This window comes from Dermacentor andersoni, chromosome 1, assembly GCF_023375885.2.
Source record: "Dermacentor andersoni chromosome 1, qqDerAnde1_hic_scaffold, whole genome shotgun sequence".
In the NCBI taxonomy this organism is placed as follows: domain Eukaryota; kingdom Metazoa; phylum Arthropoda; class Arachnida; order Ixodida; family Ixodidae; genus Dermacentor; species Dermacentor andersoni.
Window position 1 is genome coordinate 404,012,159 of NC_092814.1, and position 22,085 is coordinate 404,034,243.

At 49.2% G+C, this 22,085-nt stretch overlaps 1 protein-coding gene across 1 annotated transcript in view; it reads right to left on the reverse strand.

The window, feature by feature from the left end:
• LOC126518611 (cGMP-dependent protein kinase, isozyme 1-like) overlaps positions 1 to 22,085 on the reverse strand; it is a 648,418-nt gene that overhangs the window by 298,588 nt on the left and 327,745 nt on the right. The window contains exon 4 of the mRNA XM_050168386.3: positions 2,355 to 2,468. Within this exon, the coding sequence (XP_050024343.2) occupies positions 2,355 to 2,468 (114 nt within the window). The remainder of the gene's footprint in view (positions 1 to 2,354; positions 2,469 to 22,085) is intronic.

Below are 22,085 nucleotides of genomic sequence, written 5' to 3' on the forward strand. Positions count from 1 at the left end.
GAGATAATAAACAAATACTGCTCTTACAGGTGCAGTACTTGAAGAGCAGGACACCGTTTTATACTTCTAATTGTAATGTTGAAACAACGAATAAAGAAGTATATCACGATTATTCATTTATTTATTCTAATCGGGGCACGTGCTGCTATAGTCGAACTAAAGCAGGGCAGCATTTAAATTGTATCTGCCTAACATAAATCCTAAGACTATAGCACCATGTTGCAGCTTGTTAAACTGCCCGAAACGAGACAAACGACGGCAAGAAAAAAGGGGGCGGGGGACGTATACAAGCACTGTTCTCATGGCCCCCATTTTTTACCATTGTTTGCCTCTTTCGCGCTCTTGAACAAGACGCAACACCAACTAGTCCGGCCTAATCCCCTGTTATGCTGCAGTCCCCGGATCCAGCTGTGTAATATATTAGCGTTTGAGTTAATAGTTTCCCGAATGCCTTCCTCACGCAATACAGGGGAGGGAAGTGGAACGCATACGTAGTGCATAGCTGATTTTTGGGCGGATATCAGGTTTTACGTCGCATTCAGCCGTTCACAAGGACGAGTTTAGTCCACAGGGATGACAAATATTTCAGCTCAGGCTTGTCAGCCATTCCTGTTAAGCGAACATCACTGAATTTCACGCCGTTTTAATACTTACCATTGCATCACAGGCTCTAAGATTAATGTTTATGAATTGCGGAAACACCGTTAGTTACCTGAGTGAACAATACGACTTGTCGCGCACGTCTAACGGTTCAAGTATTTACTAAAATATATTGTCACAAGTACATCCATTGCCTGTTCTCGCTGTGAAAGTTGTTCACCAAATTATCAACGCTAGCGAGTGTCGTTCCTTGTGAGACGCGCCTTCAGTATGCGAACATTCTTTAATTTTGTTGCCAATTCTAAAAGCAAATTGCGCCCATGACATGAATGCTGTTGTGAATGCGTTCTCAAATGAAAGTAAGCATGAGTGATGATTGGCAAATGCACGCTCGTCCAATGAAGAGTTAAATTGTTCATTACCGCTCTGCAGTGCGAATCATCAATAACTGTACAACACAATATCGAATTGTCCAAGGTGATTTCTAAATATCTATTTGAAGATAAAATGAAACGAGATTGAAGCGAAATGTATTCGAGATTATAATTAACTTATGTCCACACTAAATCCAACGCAACGGACAAGAAGAACGTAAGCTTGAAAGCGGAACCTGTGAGAAAAAATAGCATAACACCACAGCTGTCATAATCATGGCCTCATCATCCTAACTGCTCGAAAACGTTTATATACTACAGGGTGCCACGGCTATCATACACGAAACCTAAAAAGAGAAAGACAGAGACGAATCTGTGGACCGAAATAGGACCAAGTGTGTCTTGTTTGGAGTACTGTAGAAAAGCCGACAGCAACTTTTAAGTTCTAACATCCAATAAGAAATTTAAAAGTAATTAGATAACTTGTTTATTGCTGATCTCGGTGTCAACATAACAATTATTGAGATGTAGCAAATTGTAAACGCGTCATAATGAGATATTTACAGCAAGATGCACACCACGTGGTGCTTTTTTTTAAGAGAGGAGGCCTACGAAATCTGAAAAATGCCGTGCGACTGCGCACACTAGAGTTGTTTTACGATACAGTAACTCTAGTGCGCTCGAGATAACCGCGCCATCAAAGTATCAATGCGAACACAGGCTGTTCGTTTGATATTGGACCGAGCGGCGACGATAGCAACGTGCGTGTTCTTTCAAACAGTTTATTTCAGCGCATCTTACGTTTCTCTAAAACTCCTTATTTGACATCTTGACAATAAAATGAACAAATGGAAAGTTGGCTAATTGATTAAAAATAATTATCTGATGCACTAATGATTTTTAAAATGTAGTTAGTGGATGTCAGGAACTATAAATTACTGACGCTTTCGTAACGAGCCTACGAAAATGCACTTAGTCTTGATGAATCTTCGTGCAGAATAGCTTGGGCAGCCTGAATGTAGTGAGGATAAAGTCTTATGTCGCATTTAGCCTTTCACGAAGACGATTCCAGTCCATAGGGACGAAATAATTTCTTTGAGTTTTACATACGAATTCGTATACGTTAGTGTTTTAGATTAACAGACGGAGTGAAGGCAAAAAGGGCTTGTTGCTGCTCAACACGCGTTTCCTGTAAATTGTGTTGCGTACCAGTTCACTTCTTTTAAACATTATTCATTTCACTTGCATCGTCTATCTCAAGTGCAGATTACTTACCTCAGTATCCCTTTCCTTGATTCAAAACAGCCTTTATTTAGCAAAACAATCAATCAAGTTCCTTTGCTGAGAAACAAATATACCGAGGGATGGCGAGCGATATACCTTTGACGCTTGCCGTGCGGGTGCAGTTGTAGAGTATGGCCAACTCTCCGAACGCCTTGCCGGGTCCCATGCGGCCCAGCACCTGGTCGTCTTTTTCAACCTCCAACTCCCCCTCTGAAAATAAAGAAATACATAAACAAATAATCAAAACACCACATGAATTGGTGCATGGCTCTGAAAAGCCGGCCTTCTAGTAGCAACGCATGCAGCATTGTAAAGCAAAATATAGCTGTCTGTCGGTAAACGAACAGTACATGAGTGACTAGATACGTACACAAAGCAACCATATAGGCAACGCGAGCTAGTGAAACGCGAACTGGCAGTTAGTTTATTATACACGAGCAACAATTTCTAACCTTGCGCAGTGCGATCCATGTCATCCAGTTATGCCTTCGTTAGAGCTTTTGTGGAGTGTGCACGCAGTTTTCGAAGCTGGAGTACGACAAACTGTGCACGTCGCACATTTTTACTACAATGTACAGTATACATTGTTACGCTGTTACTACAACGTAACGAGGACGCAGGATTTGCGTGCTTCAGTCGTCCAGCGAATAAGCTACTTGCAAAATAAGTTTTCTCGTTCTCCATTTCGCGATGAATTAGCTCGTACCACTAGAACTAGAATCATCATCATTGGCGGCATCATCAGGACGGAAATATACAGTCTTCGTTCCAAGCGACACCCTAGCTTTTCAAGACAATGATACTCGATCAAAGTATGCACGCTGCACCACCTAGCGCCGCGCTCTTGAAGCCCGCGCGTTGTCTCCAAATGCATGGCGCCCCGGTTCGTGGGAACACTGAGAAATTATTTCTCCACGCCTACGGGAAATACTAAAGCACCACAATCGCATTTTTTTTCTTTACTACAGGGAAGCAAAACCGTAACACTTCCGGTAATCAGATCATAAGACAATAATGAGACAACCTTATACACAAATACAGCAGGTAAAACAAGTCAAGAGATTATAAAGAGCACCTGTATAACCCGCGTGTGTGAAATATTTATTCCTGGAAGACTTTTTCATTGTTCTGAGTGTTTCGGTATCTATATCTATCATTCTTGCTCCCCAGAGACTATGCAATCTAACAAGAAAATGAGGTCGTATGGCGATTGGTTCTATTTTCGGTCACATTGAGGTATCTGGTAGCGATGGCAGTAATTTCTATACGCTCTTTCAATGTTCACTATAGAATATCCCAAAGAGACACAGCGTCACAACAATCAATGAAATAATGATCAATGGTTACTGGCTCTTTACACAATCTGCAATTTGTGTCTTAAAGAAGAAAGAATTTCTTAGTCTTCTACAACGCCTTTGCAGGAAGCGTCGAGGTATGAAGTAAAAAAAAATGTATTTCTATGTGAGATACTCAAGAGCCGTGTCTCACTTGGTCTGCCTTTACTTTTTGTATCTTTCTTTGCTGAAAACTGTTCTCAGTATGGATTCCAAATCTAAATAGTTGATGTTGCTTTATTTCTTCAAACCGCATCTCCAACAGCTCATTTAGCTCAAGCCGTACGGCGTTGTATGCTGTTGTACATTTGGTAGTCATCAAATGTCCCATGTGTTGAATCCCGTTAAGAAAACGTGTGTTTCTCTAGGCCACAATCGCATGTATACCTATTCCGCATAAACATAAACCAGCTCTTTCATATGGTCCCCACCTGTTGACTATGATGATAATTTCCGTAATGTGAAATATGCCCACAACCGGGGATCGACCATCAAACTGCGGTATATATCGTGCCAGCACAAGCTAGCTCTTTGAGATGATTGCCGCGTGTTGATGATGATTTACATACTATCGCACATGCCAACAACAGGGGATCGGACAAGCGTCTCTTCGTGTTTATTATGATGATGATTTTCATACTTTGGCACACTCGCCAAGAAGCCGCCCGGTACATTTAAAACATGGATGAAGGAAAAAAAAGTGAGGAGTGGCCCTACCCACTCTGCGCGCTGGGAGAAACGTGTGGAGAAAGCCACGTGGTACTTTTTTGCCATGTTGTTGGGGCGCAACAGCGGTTTCCTTATGGTGGTATGTGGTCCTGCGTGTGCTGCGCCATAGGTCTCATACCGTGACATAGGCGTCGTATGTGCAGGATTGCCTTAGTCGTGTGCAGGATTGCCTTGTCCGGCTGTGTTATCAGACCGTGCTCATCCGGCTGTTGTTGTGACCAGGGGTGCGATCGGAGATGGTTGTTCGGCGCATTCGTTCGGTTACCGGCGCGCGCGATTGGCCTACTCCGCGCCGACGTCGCCAGCCGCGTGGTGCGGCCACGTTTTTGGTGACGTCAATATGACGACACGCTCCTGTCAATCATCCTCCCACCGAGCATTTCGTCTGTTAGGCGCCGAACCCGACGGGAGCTGGGAAGTTTGGAGCGATCATACGGCTTCGCATGGCGCGTCTGGTTGATTGGATTGGATTGGATCCAACCGGCGGCTGTGGCATGGCACGTTCAGATCCAATCCATAGTTTAATTCTAGAAAATGGTGCTTCCGTTGGGAACATAGGTTGTTGCGCTGGCGATTCTAGAGGAAGGAGGAGAGCGGGTGGCGGTGCGCAACGAGTTTGAAGAAATAGCAGAAAGTGAATTGCGGCGTCGTTTTCGTTTCTCGAAACAAATAGCTCGTAGGTTGTACAGCGAAATCGACCCCATCATCGGTGCCAGCGAGGCACTGGAATGTTGTCGCTTCCTCTGGAAAAGTGCGCCACTCTTCCCGTCGTTTCTTTTTCTTTTTTTCTCGCTGTACGCGACACCACCTAGAGACGACGCAAAGAAGCTAATAGTTATAAATTGCAGTAGTCACACGTACTATTATTTGAAAACGTGTTTGGGCTTGAGGAGAAAAAATACATTTTTTAGATAAAGATTTCATTCATTTGGAAGACGAGAAACATTTCGTTTTGTAGTATACTTTCCGCAAGCAGACGACAATTAAACGACGGAAGTAAACTTCCGGGGAGGTCACCGCTTCCTGATTGGCTGCTCTCTCCGCCCCGTTGTCACAAATTTTGCATACTGCCACATTGGGACGTTGCTGCAACCGAACAGAATGCGCATCGAACAAGATATCTCCGATCGCGACCCTGTGCCGCTATCTTCTACACGTTCCAAAAGCCGACGTTCGATTTCGCCTCGCGCGACTGTCCAGGGCCGGGGTTTGATTGTTGCGTTCATATAGGAGGTTGTGGCCAAGTACTGCACCAAGGTGGCCAAACTGCTCTAGTGAGGGAGGGCGTTACCGGTTCTGGTCACCGGGATCAGGCCACACTCCTGGCCTGTTTATGCAATTTTATCAACACGCTGATTTTTTTTTAATCCGGTGGAAAATTGTGCGGCACCGGGCGGGTGTTCTACCTCGACGCCACCGCTGCACCACCGCTGCACCAAGCAGCTGCGAAGCAACTGACCACGGAGGTGGTCAGACCTCCGACGCAGCAGAGGGTGCTAAGAATCCCGTGCTGCGGACAGGCCCCCATTAGAATATGAAGCTGGCAACGTTTAACGCTAGACCGTGATCTAGTGAGGCGAGTCTAGCAGTGCTATTGGGGGAACTAGAGGGCAGTAAATGGGATATAATAGGGCTCAGAGAAGCTAGGAGGCCAAAAGAAGCCCATACAATGCTAAAAAGCGGGCACGTCCTGTGCTACCGGGGCCTAGCAAAGAGAGCAGAACTAGGAGTCAGATTCCTGATTACTAAGAATATAGCTGGTAGCATACAGGAATTCTATAGCATTAACGAGAAGGTGGCAGGTCTTGTTGTGAAACTTAATAAGAGGTACAAAATGAAGGTTGTACAGGTCTACGCCCCTACATCCTGTCATGATGACCAGGAAATCGAAAGCTTCTATGAAGATGTGGAATTGGCGATGGGTAGAGTGCAAACAAAATACACTATACTGATGGGTGACTTCAATGCCAATGTAGGCAAGAAGCAGGCTGGAGACAATGCAGTGGGGGAATATGGCATAGGCACTAGGAATAGCACGGGAGAGTTATTAGAGTTTACGGAACAGAATAATATGCGGATAATGAATACCTTCTTCCGCAAGCGGGATAGCCGAAAGTGGACGTGGAGGAGCCCGAACGGAAAGACTAGAAATGAAATAGATTTCATACTCTGCGCTAACCCTGGCATCATACAAGATGTGGACGTGCTCAGCAAGGTGCGCTGCAGTGACCATAGGATGGTAAGAACAAGAATTAGCCTAGACCTTAGGAGGGAACGGAAGAAACTGGTACATAAGAAGCCGATCAATGAGTTAGCGGCAAGAGGGAAAATAGAGGAATTCCAGATTATGCTACAGAACAGATATTCGGCTTTAACTCAGGAAGAGGGCATTAGTGTTGAAGCAAAGAAAGACCATCTTGTGGGCATCATTGGGGAGTGTGCAATAGAAGTCGGTGGTAACTCCGTTGGACAGGATACCAGTGAGCTATCGCAGGAGTCCAAAGATCTGATCAAGAAACGCCAATGTATGACAGCATCTAACCCTACAGCTAGAATAGAACTGGCAGAAATTTCAAAGTTAATCAACAAGCGTAAAACAGCTGACATAAGGAAGTATATCATGGATAAAATTGAATATGCTCTCAGGAACGGCGGAAGCTTGAAAGCAGTGAAGAAGAAACTAAGAATAGGCAAGAATCAGATGTATGCGTAAAGAGACAAAGCCGGCAATATCATTACTAATATGGATGAGATAGTTCAAGTGGCTGAGGAGATCTATAGAGATTTATACAGTACCAGTGGCACCCACAACGATAATGGAAGAGAGAATAGTCTAGAGGAATTTGAAATCCCACAAGTAACGCCTTGGGAGCTATGCAAAGGGGGAAGGCAGCTGGGGAGGATCAAGTAACAGCAAATTTGTTGAAGGATGGTGGGCAGATTGTTCTAGAGAAACTGGCTATCCTGTATACGCAATGCCTCGTGACCTCGAGCGTACGGGAATCTTGGAAGAACGCTAACATAATCCTAATCCATAAGAAAGGGGACCCCAAAGACTTGAAAAATTATAGACCGACCAGCCTACTGTTAGTTGCCTACAAACTATTTACTAAGGTAATCGCAAATAGAATCAAGAACACCTTAGACTTCTGTCAAGCAAAGGACCAGGCAGGATTGCGTAAATGCTACTCAACAATAGACCATATTCACACTATCAATCTGGTGATAGAGAAATGTGCGGAATATAACCAACCCTTATATATAGCTTTCATTGATTAGGAGAAAGCGTTTGATTCTGTCGAAACCTCAGCAGTCATTGAGGCATTACAGAATCAGGGTGTAGACGAGCCGTATGTAAAAATACTGGTAGACATCTATAGCCGCTTCACAGTCACCGTAGTCCTCCATAAAGAAAGCAACAAAATCCCAATAAAGAAAGGCGTCAGGCCGGAAGATACGTTCTCTCCAATGCTATTCACAGCTGTTTACAGGAGGTATTCAGAGTCCTGGATTGGGAAGAATTGAGGATAAAAGTTACTGGAGAATACCTTAGTAACTTGCGATTCGCTGATGATATTGCCTTGCTTAGTAACTCATGGGACCAATTGCAATGCATGCTCACTGACCTGGAGAGGCAAAGCAGAAGAGTGGGTCTGAAAATTAATCTGCAGAAAACTAAAGTAATGTTTAACAGTCTCGGAAGAGAACAGCAATTTGCAATAGGTAGCGAGGCACTGGAAGTGGTAAGGGAATACATCTACTTAGGGCAGGTAGTGCCGGCGGATCCGGATCATGAGACGGAAATAATCAGAAGAATGAGAATGGGCTAAGGTGCGTTTGGCAGCCATTCTCAGATCATGAACAGCAGGTTGCCAATATCCCTCAAGAGAAAAGTGTATAATAGCTGTGTCTTACAAGTACTCACCTACAGGGCAGAAACCTGGAGGCTTACGAAAAGGGTTCTACTTAAATTGAGGACGACGCAACGAGCTATGGAAAGAAGAATGATTTGTGTAACGTTAAGGGATAAGAAAAGAGCAGATTGGGTGAGGGAACAAACGCGAGTTAATGACATCGTCAAAATCGAGAAAAAGAAATGGGCATGGGCAGGTCATGTATTGAGGAGGGAAGATAACCGATGGTCATTAAGGGTTACGGACTGGATTCCAAGAGAAGGGAAGCGTAGCAGGGGGCGGAAGAAAGTTAGGTGGGCGGATGAGAAGAAGTTTGCACGGACGACATGGCCACAATTAGTACATGACCGGGGTTGTTGGAGAAGTATGGGAGAGGCCTTTGCCCTGCAGGGGGCGTAACCAGGCTGATGATGATGATGATGATGATGATGATGATGATGATGACGACGATTACTGTCCAGACCGCGTCGATATCGCGGCTTAGGCCATCTAGTCCAATCGCATGAGGTGAAATCGAACGTCGGCTTTTCGAACATGTACAAGATAGCGGCCCAGGAGCGTGATCGGAGATCGTTCTTCGGCGCGTTCGTTCGGTTACTGGCGCGCGCGATTGGCCTACTCCGCGCCGTCGTCGCCAGCCGTAGGGCGCGACCCCGCTTTTGGTGACGTCAAAATGACGACACGCAACCGAGCAATCATGTAACCGAGCATGTGGTCTGCTAGGCGCCGAATCCGACGGTTGTTGGGCAGGTTGGAGCGAATTATACGCTCGTTATCAGACCAGCTTCGCATGGCGCGTCTGGTGGATTAGATTGAATCTAACCGGCGGCTGCGGCTGCACAATGGGACGTTCGGATCCGATCCATAGTTTAATTCGAGAAAATCGCGGTAGCGTTGGGAACTTATGTTGTTGCGCTAGCTTTGCTCGAGGAGGAAGGAGAGCCAGTGGCGGTGCGAAACGCGTTTGAAGAAATGGTAGAAAGTGAATTCTGGCGTCGCTTTCGTTTATCGAAACAAATAGTGCGTTGGTTGCACAGCCAAACTGACCCCATCATCGGTGCCATCGAGCCACTGGAATGTCGTTGCTGCTTCTTCAAAAGTGCGCTACTGTTCCCGTCGTTTCTTTTTTTTTTTTTCTTCTCGCTGTACGCGACACCACCTAGGGACGACGCAGGGAAACTAATAGTAATAAATTGTAGTAGTCACGCGTACTACTATTTGAAAGCGTGTTTAAGCTTGAGATAAAAAAAATCATTTTTTAGATAAAGATTTCATTCATTGGAAGACGAGAAACATTTCGTTTTGTAGTATAATGTCTGCAAGCAGACGACAAACGAGGAAAGTAAACTTCCGGGGAGTTCACCGCTTGCCGACTGGCTGCTCTGACCACCCCGTTCTCAGATATTTTGCACACTGCCACATTGTGACGTTGCAGCAACCGAACAGAACGCGTGTCGTTCAAAATATCTCCGATCGCGCCTCAGCTGGGACTGGAAGTATAAAGCGTCAAGCGAATGCGCATGCAACGTCGTATAGCACGCACCACGGCACGGACTAAGGACAATCTGGGAATATATTTCTCGTCTGCGGTGGATTCATGCTAACGTGTCATCCCAGACTGAAACCGCGGTGCTCCATAATATGTAGAATAGGCGCCTTGTTGGTCACTGGTAGTTGTGCAGTGTTGCTGCGTTTGACAGCGGACGATGCATTCTGGCACGTGAAACAACCATGCAGAAGGATGGGAAAGAACCGGCCGCTGTAAGTAACTAAGGGACGAACCATCCTAACCACAGGTATATTATCTGTGGTAACTATGACTGTGGTATTGCTTAGATGCTATTCCGAAATTACGTGCAGTTTCTATTTGAAGAGGGATCATGTTCCAAATTTTACTTCCACTAAATTCTATTCATGCTTCGCTATAAACTTTACGGCGTTTGGTGGAGGTTAAAGTTACCGTTTGAAGCATGATGCGTATTGCACATAGGAACGCAATAGTCTTATCTTATTGACGCGCTCGCCCAAGCGCATTTCTGCCGCGGGCGTCGCCGTAAGTTTCCGTGCAAAGTGCGAGGGCGATAATATCGTCGCCGTGCACCGTATGCTGTGTGTGCGCGTGAAAGTGTGCGAGGGTTAGGCGGCGATTGCGGCTCATTGTCGCGCACGAAACGGTGGAAAGCGGGGAGGAAGCGCTCCTGGGGGAGAGTAGAAGGGCGTGTCCGGGCGGCGACGCGCGGCAGCTGGGGCCGCTGTATATTGAAAGCCACCTGCGACGAGGACACTCTCTGCCGCGCGCTGTGTTTTCGCGGCTCAGTTCACATTGATGTGAGGCGCAGCACGAAGGTCAATTCGCTCGCTGCTACTGCCGCCCTTCCTCACTGCAGTGTTTTGACAGCGAGTTTCCGCGGTCATCGAGTGAGATATGTTGGTGTTTGCTTGCGCCCGTGCGACACTATGCTTTGCTAATTTAGTTCGTTGCCTATGTTTACAAGTTCATATGGCCGATAAAACTACTATTCTTACTTCGCATAGCTGCCGAATTATTTGCTATCGCAATCGATGCTTCGCCTTTCGGGCGAAACTGCGGCTTTTATCCCGTTTCTCCATATTCAAACTCAATAAGAAATGAAAAAAAAACAAGCTTATACAAGATTTGTCATATTTCGAGGAATTTTTGTGCGATAGTAAATACGCGTGCCAGTTTTCTTTATTCACAAGAGGAAGGAATGAATTGGACACATTTACAGCACTTGATTTGATTTGATTTGATTTATTGATTTCCATTTACACACACACATGTACAGAGGAGTGGTAAATGGAGGTGGATGAGGGAAAAAAGCCGCACAGACGCGGCTTGAGGTAACCTCACCCCCTTAGGTACAATATGGCTGCATGGGGTAACACATCAAGCGCCATATAAATTACATTTATCTAGTGGCCATAAAACATTGCAGTTGTACAATATATGAAAGAACAGTGAAATATTTCCACATTCATTAACCGGTTCACGAAAGTTCACATAGATTTGAACATGTAGGTTGGATATTCATATTATTGTTTTGTCGTTGTTGTTCAATGTGCTATAGACGAGAAAGATTGACTGCATAGGCAGCAAGATCTGCCCGCTCTCGCCACCGGTGAGTTGAGACAGAACATTTTGGCCGAAGCACGCATATCGATGTGATTGAAATGCGCAGCCTCATTTACAAAATGAATTGGACGCTTCGGGATTACCTATGAGAAGAACGAAACCATCCAAGGCCATCAAATTGGACCTTTTCAGAATCACACATTTCTAATTCACGCGTGTCTTCGCTAGATATATGGATAAGCATTATTTTTATTATTGTGACAGCAATTCTATAGACACGCCAGCCGAATTTGCATCATCGGCGTCGTCGTGATGTTCCGTATAAAGTCCTAGCGAACATGGCTGACGCGCGCTGTAGGTGCGAGCGAAAGGTTTCGATGGTGCGCAGAAGGGATGGTGGCTCGATGTCGCGCGCCCGAGGGTAGCGAGGAAGTCTGGCGCACAAGGTAGCAGGCGGGCGTTCTCCTCGGGCGGCGGCGCATGACGCGGGTGAGCGCGGCCGCTTATCTTGAAAGCCATCTGCGCTGCATGCGTACAGGGTACAGAGTCTAGGGGTGCCGAGGGCTCCATGTGCGCGGTGTCCTCGCCACTGAGTTCAGGTTGAAGCGAGTTGTAGCAGGAAGGGCAAGTTGCTCGATGCTGCAGCTGTTTTTTCTCGCTTCAGCGTTCTGACGGCGATGTCGGCGGTCATCGAGTGAGATGGGTTCAGTTTGACTGTGCGCGCGTGAAGATGTTATTGTTGATTTAATTAGCAAGCGAATGTTTGCAGAATTTATGCAGCTGATAAAATCGACTAACCTTACTTCATATATCTGTGCAATAATGGGCTATGAAAATTAATGCTTCGCCTTTCGGGCGAAACTGTGCCTCTTTTTTGCGCGCTTTCTTTACAGTTTTCACAACCTCAAACGTTATTTTACGTTGGTTTTGTGGAGCAGGAGGTGCCATCACTTCATTTCCAGACTGATTCTTTAAGTAATCACCCCCCTTTCCTGTCTTTTTGCCTTTTTCCCTTTCGGCGCTCTGTCAGCGCAATTTCGCTGTGATGAAACCTAAAACGTTGACAAACAAAAGGAAGAAAAACAAGAAACGATTGTTATGTGTTTTATAACTTTGATCAGCGCGCTTTTTTTTTTATATAGGAGGTCTGTGCGCGTGCGTGTGTTGGAAAGGGCGGAGAGAGGTGAAAGTACGCGCAAATTAGCGGCTAATGACTGCGCTGCGTCCGCTCATCCGTCCATCATCTCTTCCCTTCCGCCGAGCCGCTCTACTTGATACTGCGCCACGTCATCGGCAAGGCTTAATCGGTTAATTGGACACACGGCACTAATTTGCTGGGATGCCAGTCGCTCGCTGCGCTACAGCGGCCCAAGGGCACGAACGCGACGCACTCCGAGGAGCGTCACCTCTATAGCACGCCACGCCTGCAAACGAAAACTGCTTGCGGCCGTGTGTGGTGGATGATAAGAATAGTATAGAATAAGGCATAAGGCATCGCTACAAAATAGCAGCCCTGCGAGCTCGTCTACAGACGCCGAGGTTCACTGGTGGAAGGTTAGACAGTCGCCTTCACTCTGACGGCAATGGGCAGCGCGAAGTACGCTGCCTCCTGCAGATAGGATAAGAAAAAAAATGACGCAGATCCAACGCACACGTTGCAATTTGTGTGAAGCGAAGCTATCGTGAAGTGGTTAATGATATAACTTTACCGATTTCATTACTGTGTCTTTGGCGTAAGGGAAACTGGCACGCGAATGCGCTCTCCCGTATCCGTGCTATTCAATGTGAAAAACCTCATATAGAGATTTGTGTTTCTTAGTCTCTTCTTAATTATTTCAAATGTACCAGCCTCTTCTTAGCCAGCTTCCCGCTGTGAGCATGCGCCATGGTATGGAAATCATATACGTCATCAATGGCAATCATCTCAAAGAGCTAGTCAGTTTGGTATGGTGGCTAGAAAAGGAGGTCGGAACATCGCGTCGGGCGGCGCGCGGCACTCCGTGTACCAGTAAAGCATGAAGACGATAGAAGGCGCTCGCGCGGCTTCTTGTGTGTCTGTTTTTGGGTGGCAACACAGTAGCTGGCTGTTGTGACGCGGGATTTGCCGTTGTCTCGGCGTCTGCCGTCGTGTCAGTTCGTTTGAAACAACTTCGATGCACTATAAAGACAGAGGCGAATATGGATAACTGTTTAAAACGCCAAACACATTGCTCTGAACCAGGTTGTAAGCTCGAGGAAGCCACTGTTCGAATCTGTTAATGTACACGTAGAAAGTAATGCTGTAGCATGCCAACTTCTCTTGCTTCATTCGTCCGGATGGTGATATGTGCATCTCTGTTTGAACGCGTTTGGTGCTCTTCACTGTGTGCAGGCCTGACAATCAGGCGGGCAGCTGTTTTTTGAATTGGTGAATTCGAATAATTTATAATTGATATTTAGTAATTCGTAATTTGGTCATTCTTAGTAAGTAATATTGAGTACTTAATTTATTGCATAACCTGCTCTGTAGCCGAAGGAATGATCAGCAAAGCCAGCTATGACGAGTGCACCGTACTATTCGGGACGCGCTCGCCCAATTCGCACGCCGAGAGAGTAGGGGCAATCTAAGTAGTGATAGCAGTACCGCTGCTACTGGCGTGATCTGTTCCTGAGCTCCGCAGTCACTTATTCTTCCACGTCTCCTTCAAGCCACCTTAGCGTTGGTAAGATAGGCACAGCCCACTTCTTGGTCAAACCCACGTCGTGGGTATGTGCCCTTGTACGTAAATGGTCATCATCGTAATCAAACAACGGACACGCTTTTTGGTCGATGTTCAGTTGTGCGTACGTGCTATGGTATGGAAATTATGATCTTAATGAACACGCGCTGATCGTCTGAAAGAGCTAGTTGGCGCTGCCAGGAAAGAGGTATACGTGCGATGGTGGCCTAACAAGTTACATGCGGCTACCTTTCCATAAACAGGGTGTTTCAGCTAAATTCAGCCAGATCCTAAAAAATATGCCGATGCTCTCTAACACGACGCGACCAAATGAATGTTGCTTACTTTTCTATGTAGTGTGTCACGCTTAATTCGATTTTGCCTACAATCATAATTAGTCAATATTATTTACGATGTTCTGAAGCAACGAAGTTAGGCAAAAAAATTCAGTGCCCTTCCATTCTGTGAAGAAGAATGACCGGCGAAGTTATGTATGTGGGCTCTTAATGGTGAACTGCACATCCGCCGCGGGTCTGCCCGTCATTACAATATCTTTCAGGCCGGCTCACGTATGGGGAGGGCTTAACGCCTTCTTCACCTCCGGCCGAGGTCGGCCCGACATTGCACTAACTTCGGTTTGTGCTCACGTATGAGAAGCGCTTTATGCCTGTTTCCCCTCCGCCGCGGGTCTGTCCGGCATCGGACTAACTTCAGGATCTACACACGTATAGGGAGTTTTCACGCCTGATTCCCCTCCACCGCAGGTCAGCCCGGCGTTGCACTAACTTCAGGATCGGCTCACTAATGGGGAGTGCTTAATGCCTGATTCCCCTCCACCGCGGGTCGGCTCGGCTTTGCACTAAATTCGGGATGGGCCCACGTATGGGGAGTGCTTAACGCTTGCTTAACCTCCGCCGTGGGTCACCAGGCACTGCGCTAACTTCGAGATCGGCTCACGTATGGGGAGTGCTTAATGCTTGGTACACCTCCGCCGCGGCGCGGCCGGAATTGCACTACTTCGGGTGGTGATCCCGAATAGGGAGTGCTTAATGTCTGATTCCCCACCGCCGCGGGTCAGCCCGGCATTACACTAACTTCGGGTTGGGCTCAAGTGTGGGGAGCGCCTAATACCTGCTTCCCCTCGGCCGCGGGTCTGTCCGGCATTGCGCTAACTTCAGGATCTGCTCACGTATAGGGAGTGCTTAATGCCTAATTCCCCTCCCTTGCGAGTCAGCCCGGCATCGCGCTAACTGCGGGATCGGCTCACGAATGGGGAGTGCGTAATGCCTGCTTCCCCTCCGCCGCGGATCGTCCCCGCATTGTACTGACTTCGGGATCGGCTCACGTATGGGGAGTGCTTATAGCCTGCTTCTCCTCCGCCGCAGGTCGGCCCGGCATTCCACTATCTTCGGGCACGGCTCACGTATGAGCAGTCCTTAACGCCTGATTCCCCTCCGCCGTGGGTCACCTCGCTTCGCATTTACTTCGGCTTGTACTCACGTATGGGGTGCGCTTAATGCCTGTTTCCCTCCGCCGCGGGTCTGCCCGGCATTGCACTAACTTCGGGATCGGATCACGTATGGGGAGTGCCTAATGCCTATTCCCCTCCGCCGTGGCGCTGCCCGGCTTTGCAATATATTCGGTATCGGCGCAGGTACGGGGAGTGCTTAATGCCTGCTTCCCCTCCGCCGCGGGTCGGCCCGGCATTGTACTATCTTCGGGTTCCGCTCACGTATGTGGCGTACTTAATGCCTGACAAGCCTCCGCCGTAGGTCGGTCGGCATTGCACTGACTTCGGGTTTGGCTCACGTATGGGGAGTCCTTAATGCCTGATTCCCCTCCGCCGCGGGTCGGCCAGGCATTGCACTATCTTCGGGTTCCGATCTGGTATGGGGAGTGCTCAACGCCTGCTTCGCATCCACCGCGGGTCGGCTCGGCATTGCACTTTCAATCAATCAATTCAGTCAATCTTTATTTAGCATTCATTCCTTAACAAAAATGACCACTAGGACAAGGCTCGGCTTCGGGATCAGCTCACGATTGGGGAGTGCTTAATGCCTGCTTCTCCTCCACCGCGGGTCGACGCGGCATTGCACTAACTTCGGGATCTGCTCACGTGCAGGGAGCGCTTAATGCCTGTTTCCTACCGCCGCTGGTCGTCCTGGCATTGCTCTATCTTCGGGATCGGCTCACGTATGGGGAGTGCTTAATGCCTGATTACCCTCCGCCGTGGGTGCGCCGTCATTGCACTGACTTCAGGCTCGGCTCGCGTATGGGGAGTGCTTAATGCCTGTTTCCCTCCGCCGCGGGTCTGCCCGGCATGGCACTAACTTCGGGATCTGCTCATGTATGGGGAGTGCTTAATGACTAATTCCCCTCCGCCGCAGGTCAGCCCGGCAATGCATTAACTTCGGGTTGGGCTCACGTATGGGGAGGGCTTAATGCCTGCTTATACTCCGCCGTGGGTCTGCCCGGCTTTGCAATATATTCGGGAACGGCGCAGGTATGGGGAGTGCTTAATGCCTGCTTCCCCTCCACCGCGGGTCGGCACGGCATTGTACTATCTTCGGGATCGGCTCACGTATGGGTGTGATGTGTGGTGCGCGACATGGTGCGGTGATCGGGACGGTCAAGAGCAGACGACAATGAGTGCACGCGCGCCGAGGCAGATTCCATGCTGGAAGAAGTGCTTAATGCCTCCTACACCTCCGCCGCTGGTCGGCCCGGCTTTGCTCCAACTTCGGGATTGGCTCACGTACGGGGAGTGCTTAATGCCTGATTCCCCTCCGCCGCGTGTCGGCCAGGCATTGCACTATCTTCGGCTTCCGCTCCGGTATGGGGAGTGCTCAACGCCTGCTTCCCATCCGCCGCGGGTCCGCTCGGCTTTGCACTAACTTCGGGATCTGCTCACGTGTGGGGAGTGCTTAATGCCTGTTTCCCTCCGCCGCTGGTCGGCCCGGCATTACTCTATCTTCGGGTGCGGCTCACGTATGGGGAGTGCTTAATGCCTGACTCCCCTCCACCGCGGGTCGGCCAGTCATTGCACTAACTTCGGGTTACGCTCCGGTATGGGGAGACCTCAACGCCTGCTTCACATCCACCGCGGGGCGGCTCGGCTTTGCACTAACTTCGGGATCGGCTGACGAATGGGGAGCGCTGAATGCCTGCTTCCCCTCCGCCGCGTGTCGGTTCGGCATTGCGTTATCTTCGGGTTCAGCCCACGTATGAGGAGTACTTAATGCTTGCTACACCTCCGCCGCGGGTCGCATAGCATTGCACTAGCTACGGGGTCGGCTCACATATGGGGACTGCTTAATGCCTCGCCGCCGCTGCCACCACCGACACGCCCACCCGTCGGCCAGCGCACCTGCGCGAGGAAGACGGACATTTGGCGAGCGCCCGACCACCGCCCGCTCTGCTATCACTGCGGAGAAGCCGGCCATGTGTACCGCCGATGCCCATACCGCGACTTGGGACTGAGAGGGTTCGCCGTCAACGCGCCGCGACCACAGCTTGGCGAGCGCCCACGTGACATCGCCGATTACCTCGCCGCTACTCAGTGGAGCCCTCGACGGCCGTCCCGTTCGCCCTCACCAGGCCGCTACCTGTCGCCGCAGCGCCGACCATACACCGGCCCAGCCCGGGGCCGCTCTACGAGCCCATATCCGGAAAACTAAAAGCAGCAACCGATGGAGGTGCGGTTGCTGTTCGTCGAACTGACGAATATCCTCCGCCGCCGACGAAGACGACGAAGAGACCACCTCGATGACATAATAACGACCCGCCGCCGTCCCGACGAAGTCAGGAAGCCAAGACTACACCGACGAAAGACGACTTGACGACGCGACGTTCCAGCTTCAGTTCAACACGACGCAGCCGTGATCCGACGCCAAGACCTAACTGCAACGCCAGACAAAGAACCACTGACCTCGACGTGCTTCTCGACGGCCACGCAGTCACCGCCTTAGTGGACACAGGTGCTGATTACTCCGTCATGAGTGGACACATCGCCGCCCAGTTGAAGAAGGTTAAGACTGCATGGGAAGGCCCTCAAATTCGCACCGCTGGAGGACACCTGATTACGCCAACTGGAATCTGCACGGCAAGAATAACCATTCATGACCGGACTTACCCTGCCACCTTCGTTATCCTCCAACAGTGTTCACGAGACGTCATTCTCGGTATGGACTTCCTGAACCAACACGGCGCAATCATCGACCTGAAGTCGAAGTCAATAACGCTGTCGGAAGATAAAGCGATACCGCCGGAGAGCCCTCGAAGTCACCACGCCTTGAGTGTGCTCGAAGATCAAGTGAGCATCCCGCCTCGCTCCAGCATTGTTATTTCGGTCGGCACCGAAATACCCGCTGACGTAGAAGGTGTCATCGAAGGCGACCAACGTCTACTGCTAGACCGTGAAATTTGCGTCGCAAGAGGGATCGCTCGACTGCATGGAGGGAAAACTGAAGTGTTGCTGACAAACTTCAGCCAGGAGTTCAAGCACATCAACAAGGGCACGACGATCGCGTACATCGAGGAAATTCTGCAAACCAGTAATGCGTTTGTCCTCTCGGATTCCGCCGCATCTACCCCGACGACCATAATTCCCGAACCAGACTACGACATTAATCCAAGTCTCCCCGTGATTAAGCAACAGCAGCTCAGAAGTCTGCTCCGACGATACAAAGGCTGCTTTTCGACGTCATCGAGGATTCGACAAACACCAGTCGCCAAGCATCGCATAATCACTGAGGAGTACGCTCGACCACTCCGCCAGAGCCCTTACCGAGCTTCGCCGCGAGAACGCGAAGCCATAAGAGAACAAGTCGACGAAATGCTGCGCGACGACATCCTCCAGCCGTCGAAAAGCCCGTGGGCATCCCCTGTTGTCCTGGTGAAGAAAAAGGACGGAACCCTACGTTTCTGCGTCGATTATCGTCGTCTGAACAAGATCACGAAGAAGGACGTATACCCCCTCCCACGGATAGACGACGCATTGGATCGGCTCTGCAACGCTAAATACTTCTCCTCGATGGACCTCAAGTCTGGCTATTGGCAAATAGAAGTCGACGAAAGAGATCGCGAGAAGACCGCCTTCATCACCCCAGACGGCCTCTACGGGTTCAAGGTTATGCCATTTGGACTGTACTCGGCGCCTGCAACGTTCCAGCGCGTGATGGACACGGTGTTAGCAGGATTGAAGTGGCAGACCTGTCTCGTTTACTTGGATAACGTCGTTGTATTCGCCGGAAATTTCGACGATCACCTTAGGCGGCTTGCCACAGTACTAGAGGCCATCAAGTCATCAGGGCTCACTCTGAAACCAGAAAAGTGCAGCTTCGCTTACGATGAGCTTCTGTTCCTAGGCCACGTCATCAGCAAGTCTGGAGTCCGCCCTGACCCGCAGAAGACAGCTGCCATCGCAAAGTTCCCGCAGCCCACCGACAAGAAGGCAGTGCGTAGATTTCTTGGCATGTGTGCCTATTACAGGCGATTTGTCAAGGACTTTTCACGCATCGCTGAGCCGCTGACACAGCTAAATAAATGTGACGTCGAGTTCAAATGGGAAACGCCGCAGGCCGACGCATTTCAAGAACTAAAACGACGCATGCAGTCGCCGCCCGTACTTGCGCACTTCGATGAGCACGCCGATACCGAAATCCACACTGACGCCAGTAGCCTAGGCCTCGGTGCCGTCCTAGTCCAGAGAAAAGATGGACATGAACACGTGATAGATTACGCTAGCCGGTCGTTGTCAAAAGCGGAAGGCAATTATTCTACAACCGAAAAGGAATGCCTCGCCATCGTTTGGGCTACAGCGAAATTTCGCCCTTACCTATATGGCAGGCCATTCAAAGTGGTCAGCGACCATCACGCGTTGTGTTGGCTAGCTAACTTAAAGGACCCTTCAAGACGGCTGGCACGGTGGAGCCTCAGACTACAAGAATACGACATCACTGTAACATACAAGTCTGGACGAAAACACTCAGATGCTGATTGCCTGTCACGCGCCCCCATTGACCCGCCGCCGCAAGATGACAAGGATGACGACTCCTTCCTTGGAATAATAAGCGCGGAAGACTTCACCGAACAGCAACGAGGAGACCCGGAGCTAAAAGCCCTAGTCAAGTATTTGGAAGGGCTCACCGACGTTGTCCCTAGGGCATTTAAGCGTGGGTTGTCTTCGTTCACGCTACAAAACAACCTGCTCGTGAAGAAGAACTTCTCACCAGTCCGCGCCAGCTACCTTCTTGTTGTACCGTCAGCGCTGCGTCCAGAAATACTGCACGCCCTACACGACGACCCAACCGCTGGGCACCTCGGATTCTCCCGGACGCTGTCGAGAATACAGGAAAGGTATTACTGGCCGCGACTGACCGCCGACGTCGCCCATTACGTCAAGACATGCCGAGAGTGTCAGCGACGCAAGACACCACCGACAAGGCCAGCAGGATTGCTACACCCGATCGAACCTCCTCGCCGACCATTCCCGCAGATTGGGATGGATTTGTTGGGGCCGTTTCCGATGTCAACATCCGGGAATAAGTGGATGGTCGTGGCGACGGACTATCTCACCCGCTTCGCTGAAACTAAAGCTCTACCAAAAGGCAGCGCAGCCGAAGTGGCGAAATTTTTCGTCGAGAACATCCTGCTGCGACATGGTGCCCCAGAAGTCCTCATCACCGACAGAGGAACGGCTTTTACAGCAAAGCTCATCCAAGCCATTCTGCAGTACAGCCAGACAAGACACAGGAGGACAACTGCCTACCATCCGCAGACGAATGGTCTCACGGAACGCCTGAACAAGACTCTCGCCGACATGCTGGCGATGTACGTCGACGTTGAGCACAAGACGTGGGACGCGGTCCTGCCGTATGTAACCTTCGCTTACAACACGGCGGTGCAAGAAACAACACAGATCACGCCATTTAAGCTGGTTTACGGCAGGAACCCGACGACTACGCTCGACGCCATGCTGCCGCACGTCACTGACGAGGAAAATCTTGACGTCGCTACCTATCTCCAGCGCGCCGAAGAAGCCCGACAGCTCGCCCGCCTGCGGATCAAGAACCAGCAGAGGACCGACAGCCGACACTACAACCTCCGACGACGCTTCGTCGAGTGCCAGCCCGGCGACCGTGTTTGGGTATGGACCCCGATACGCCGACGAGGACACAGTGAAAAACTACTCCGACGCTATTTCGGACCCTACAAGGTCGTCCGACGTATTGGTGCTCTGGACTATGAGGTCGTGCCAGACGGCATTTCGCATTCACAGCGGCGCCGCGTACGATCTGGAGTGGTCCACGTGGTGCGCCTTAAACCCTTTTACGGACGCTGACGAACTTCCTTATTTTTGTTGTTTTCTTTGCTACGAGTGCTTTTGTTTATTACTTTCGCTCGTTTGCAGCATCGGGTCGATGCTTTTTAAGAGGGGGGTAATGACACGTGTACTTATCTTTATCGGCCGACCACGTTTCGCCACCTAACAAATGTTATCGCACAGCGCGGGACGCACCTGCATGTATCCGAAGTTTCTGGAAAGTTATCGATGCTTCTATCCGCTGTCTGTTGTCGCCGAACATTATGTTATCTGATTTCATCACCTGACGCGAATGGTGTAGAACTTTGTGGAAAGCACGCGGGTCCGAACGATTAGTCTGGAACATTCGATGACTGCTCTATAAAAGCCGACGCGCTTGACTCGCTGATCAGATTTTCGACGATCGCCGACTCTGTTCGCCGCTTTTGTTGTGCTATAAGTGTAGCCTGTTTTGTGGGCACAGGTTCGCCCAATAAAATCTAGTTTTGCCTTTCACAGTATTGCTACTGTGCTCTTAACGTCACCACCACGTGACAATATATATATATATATATATATATATATATATATATATATATATATATATATATATATATATATATATATATATATATATATAATAAAGCCCCACTTTTGTTTTTCAGGTCAGTTGTAGCATTACACCTTGAGACAGGACCCAAAGTCCACAGCTCAAGCAAGCAGCACGGCCTTGGCCCAAAAATTTACTTGTCTC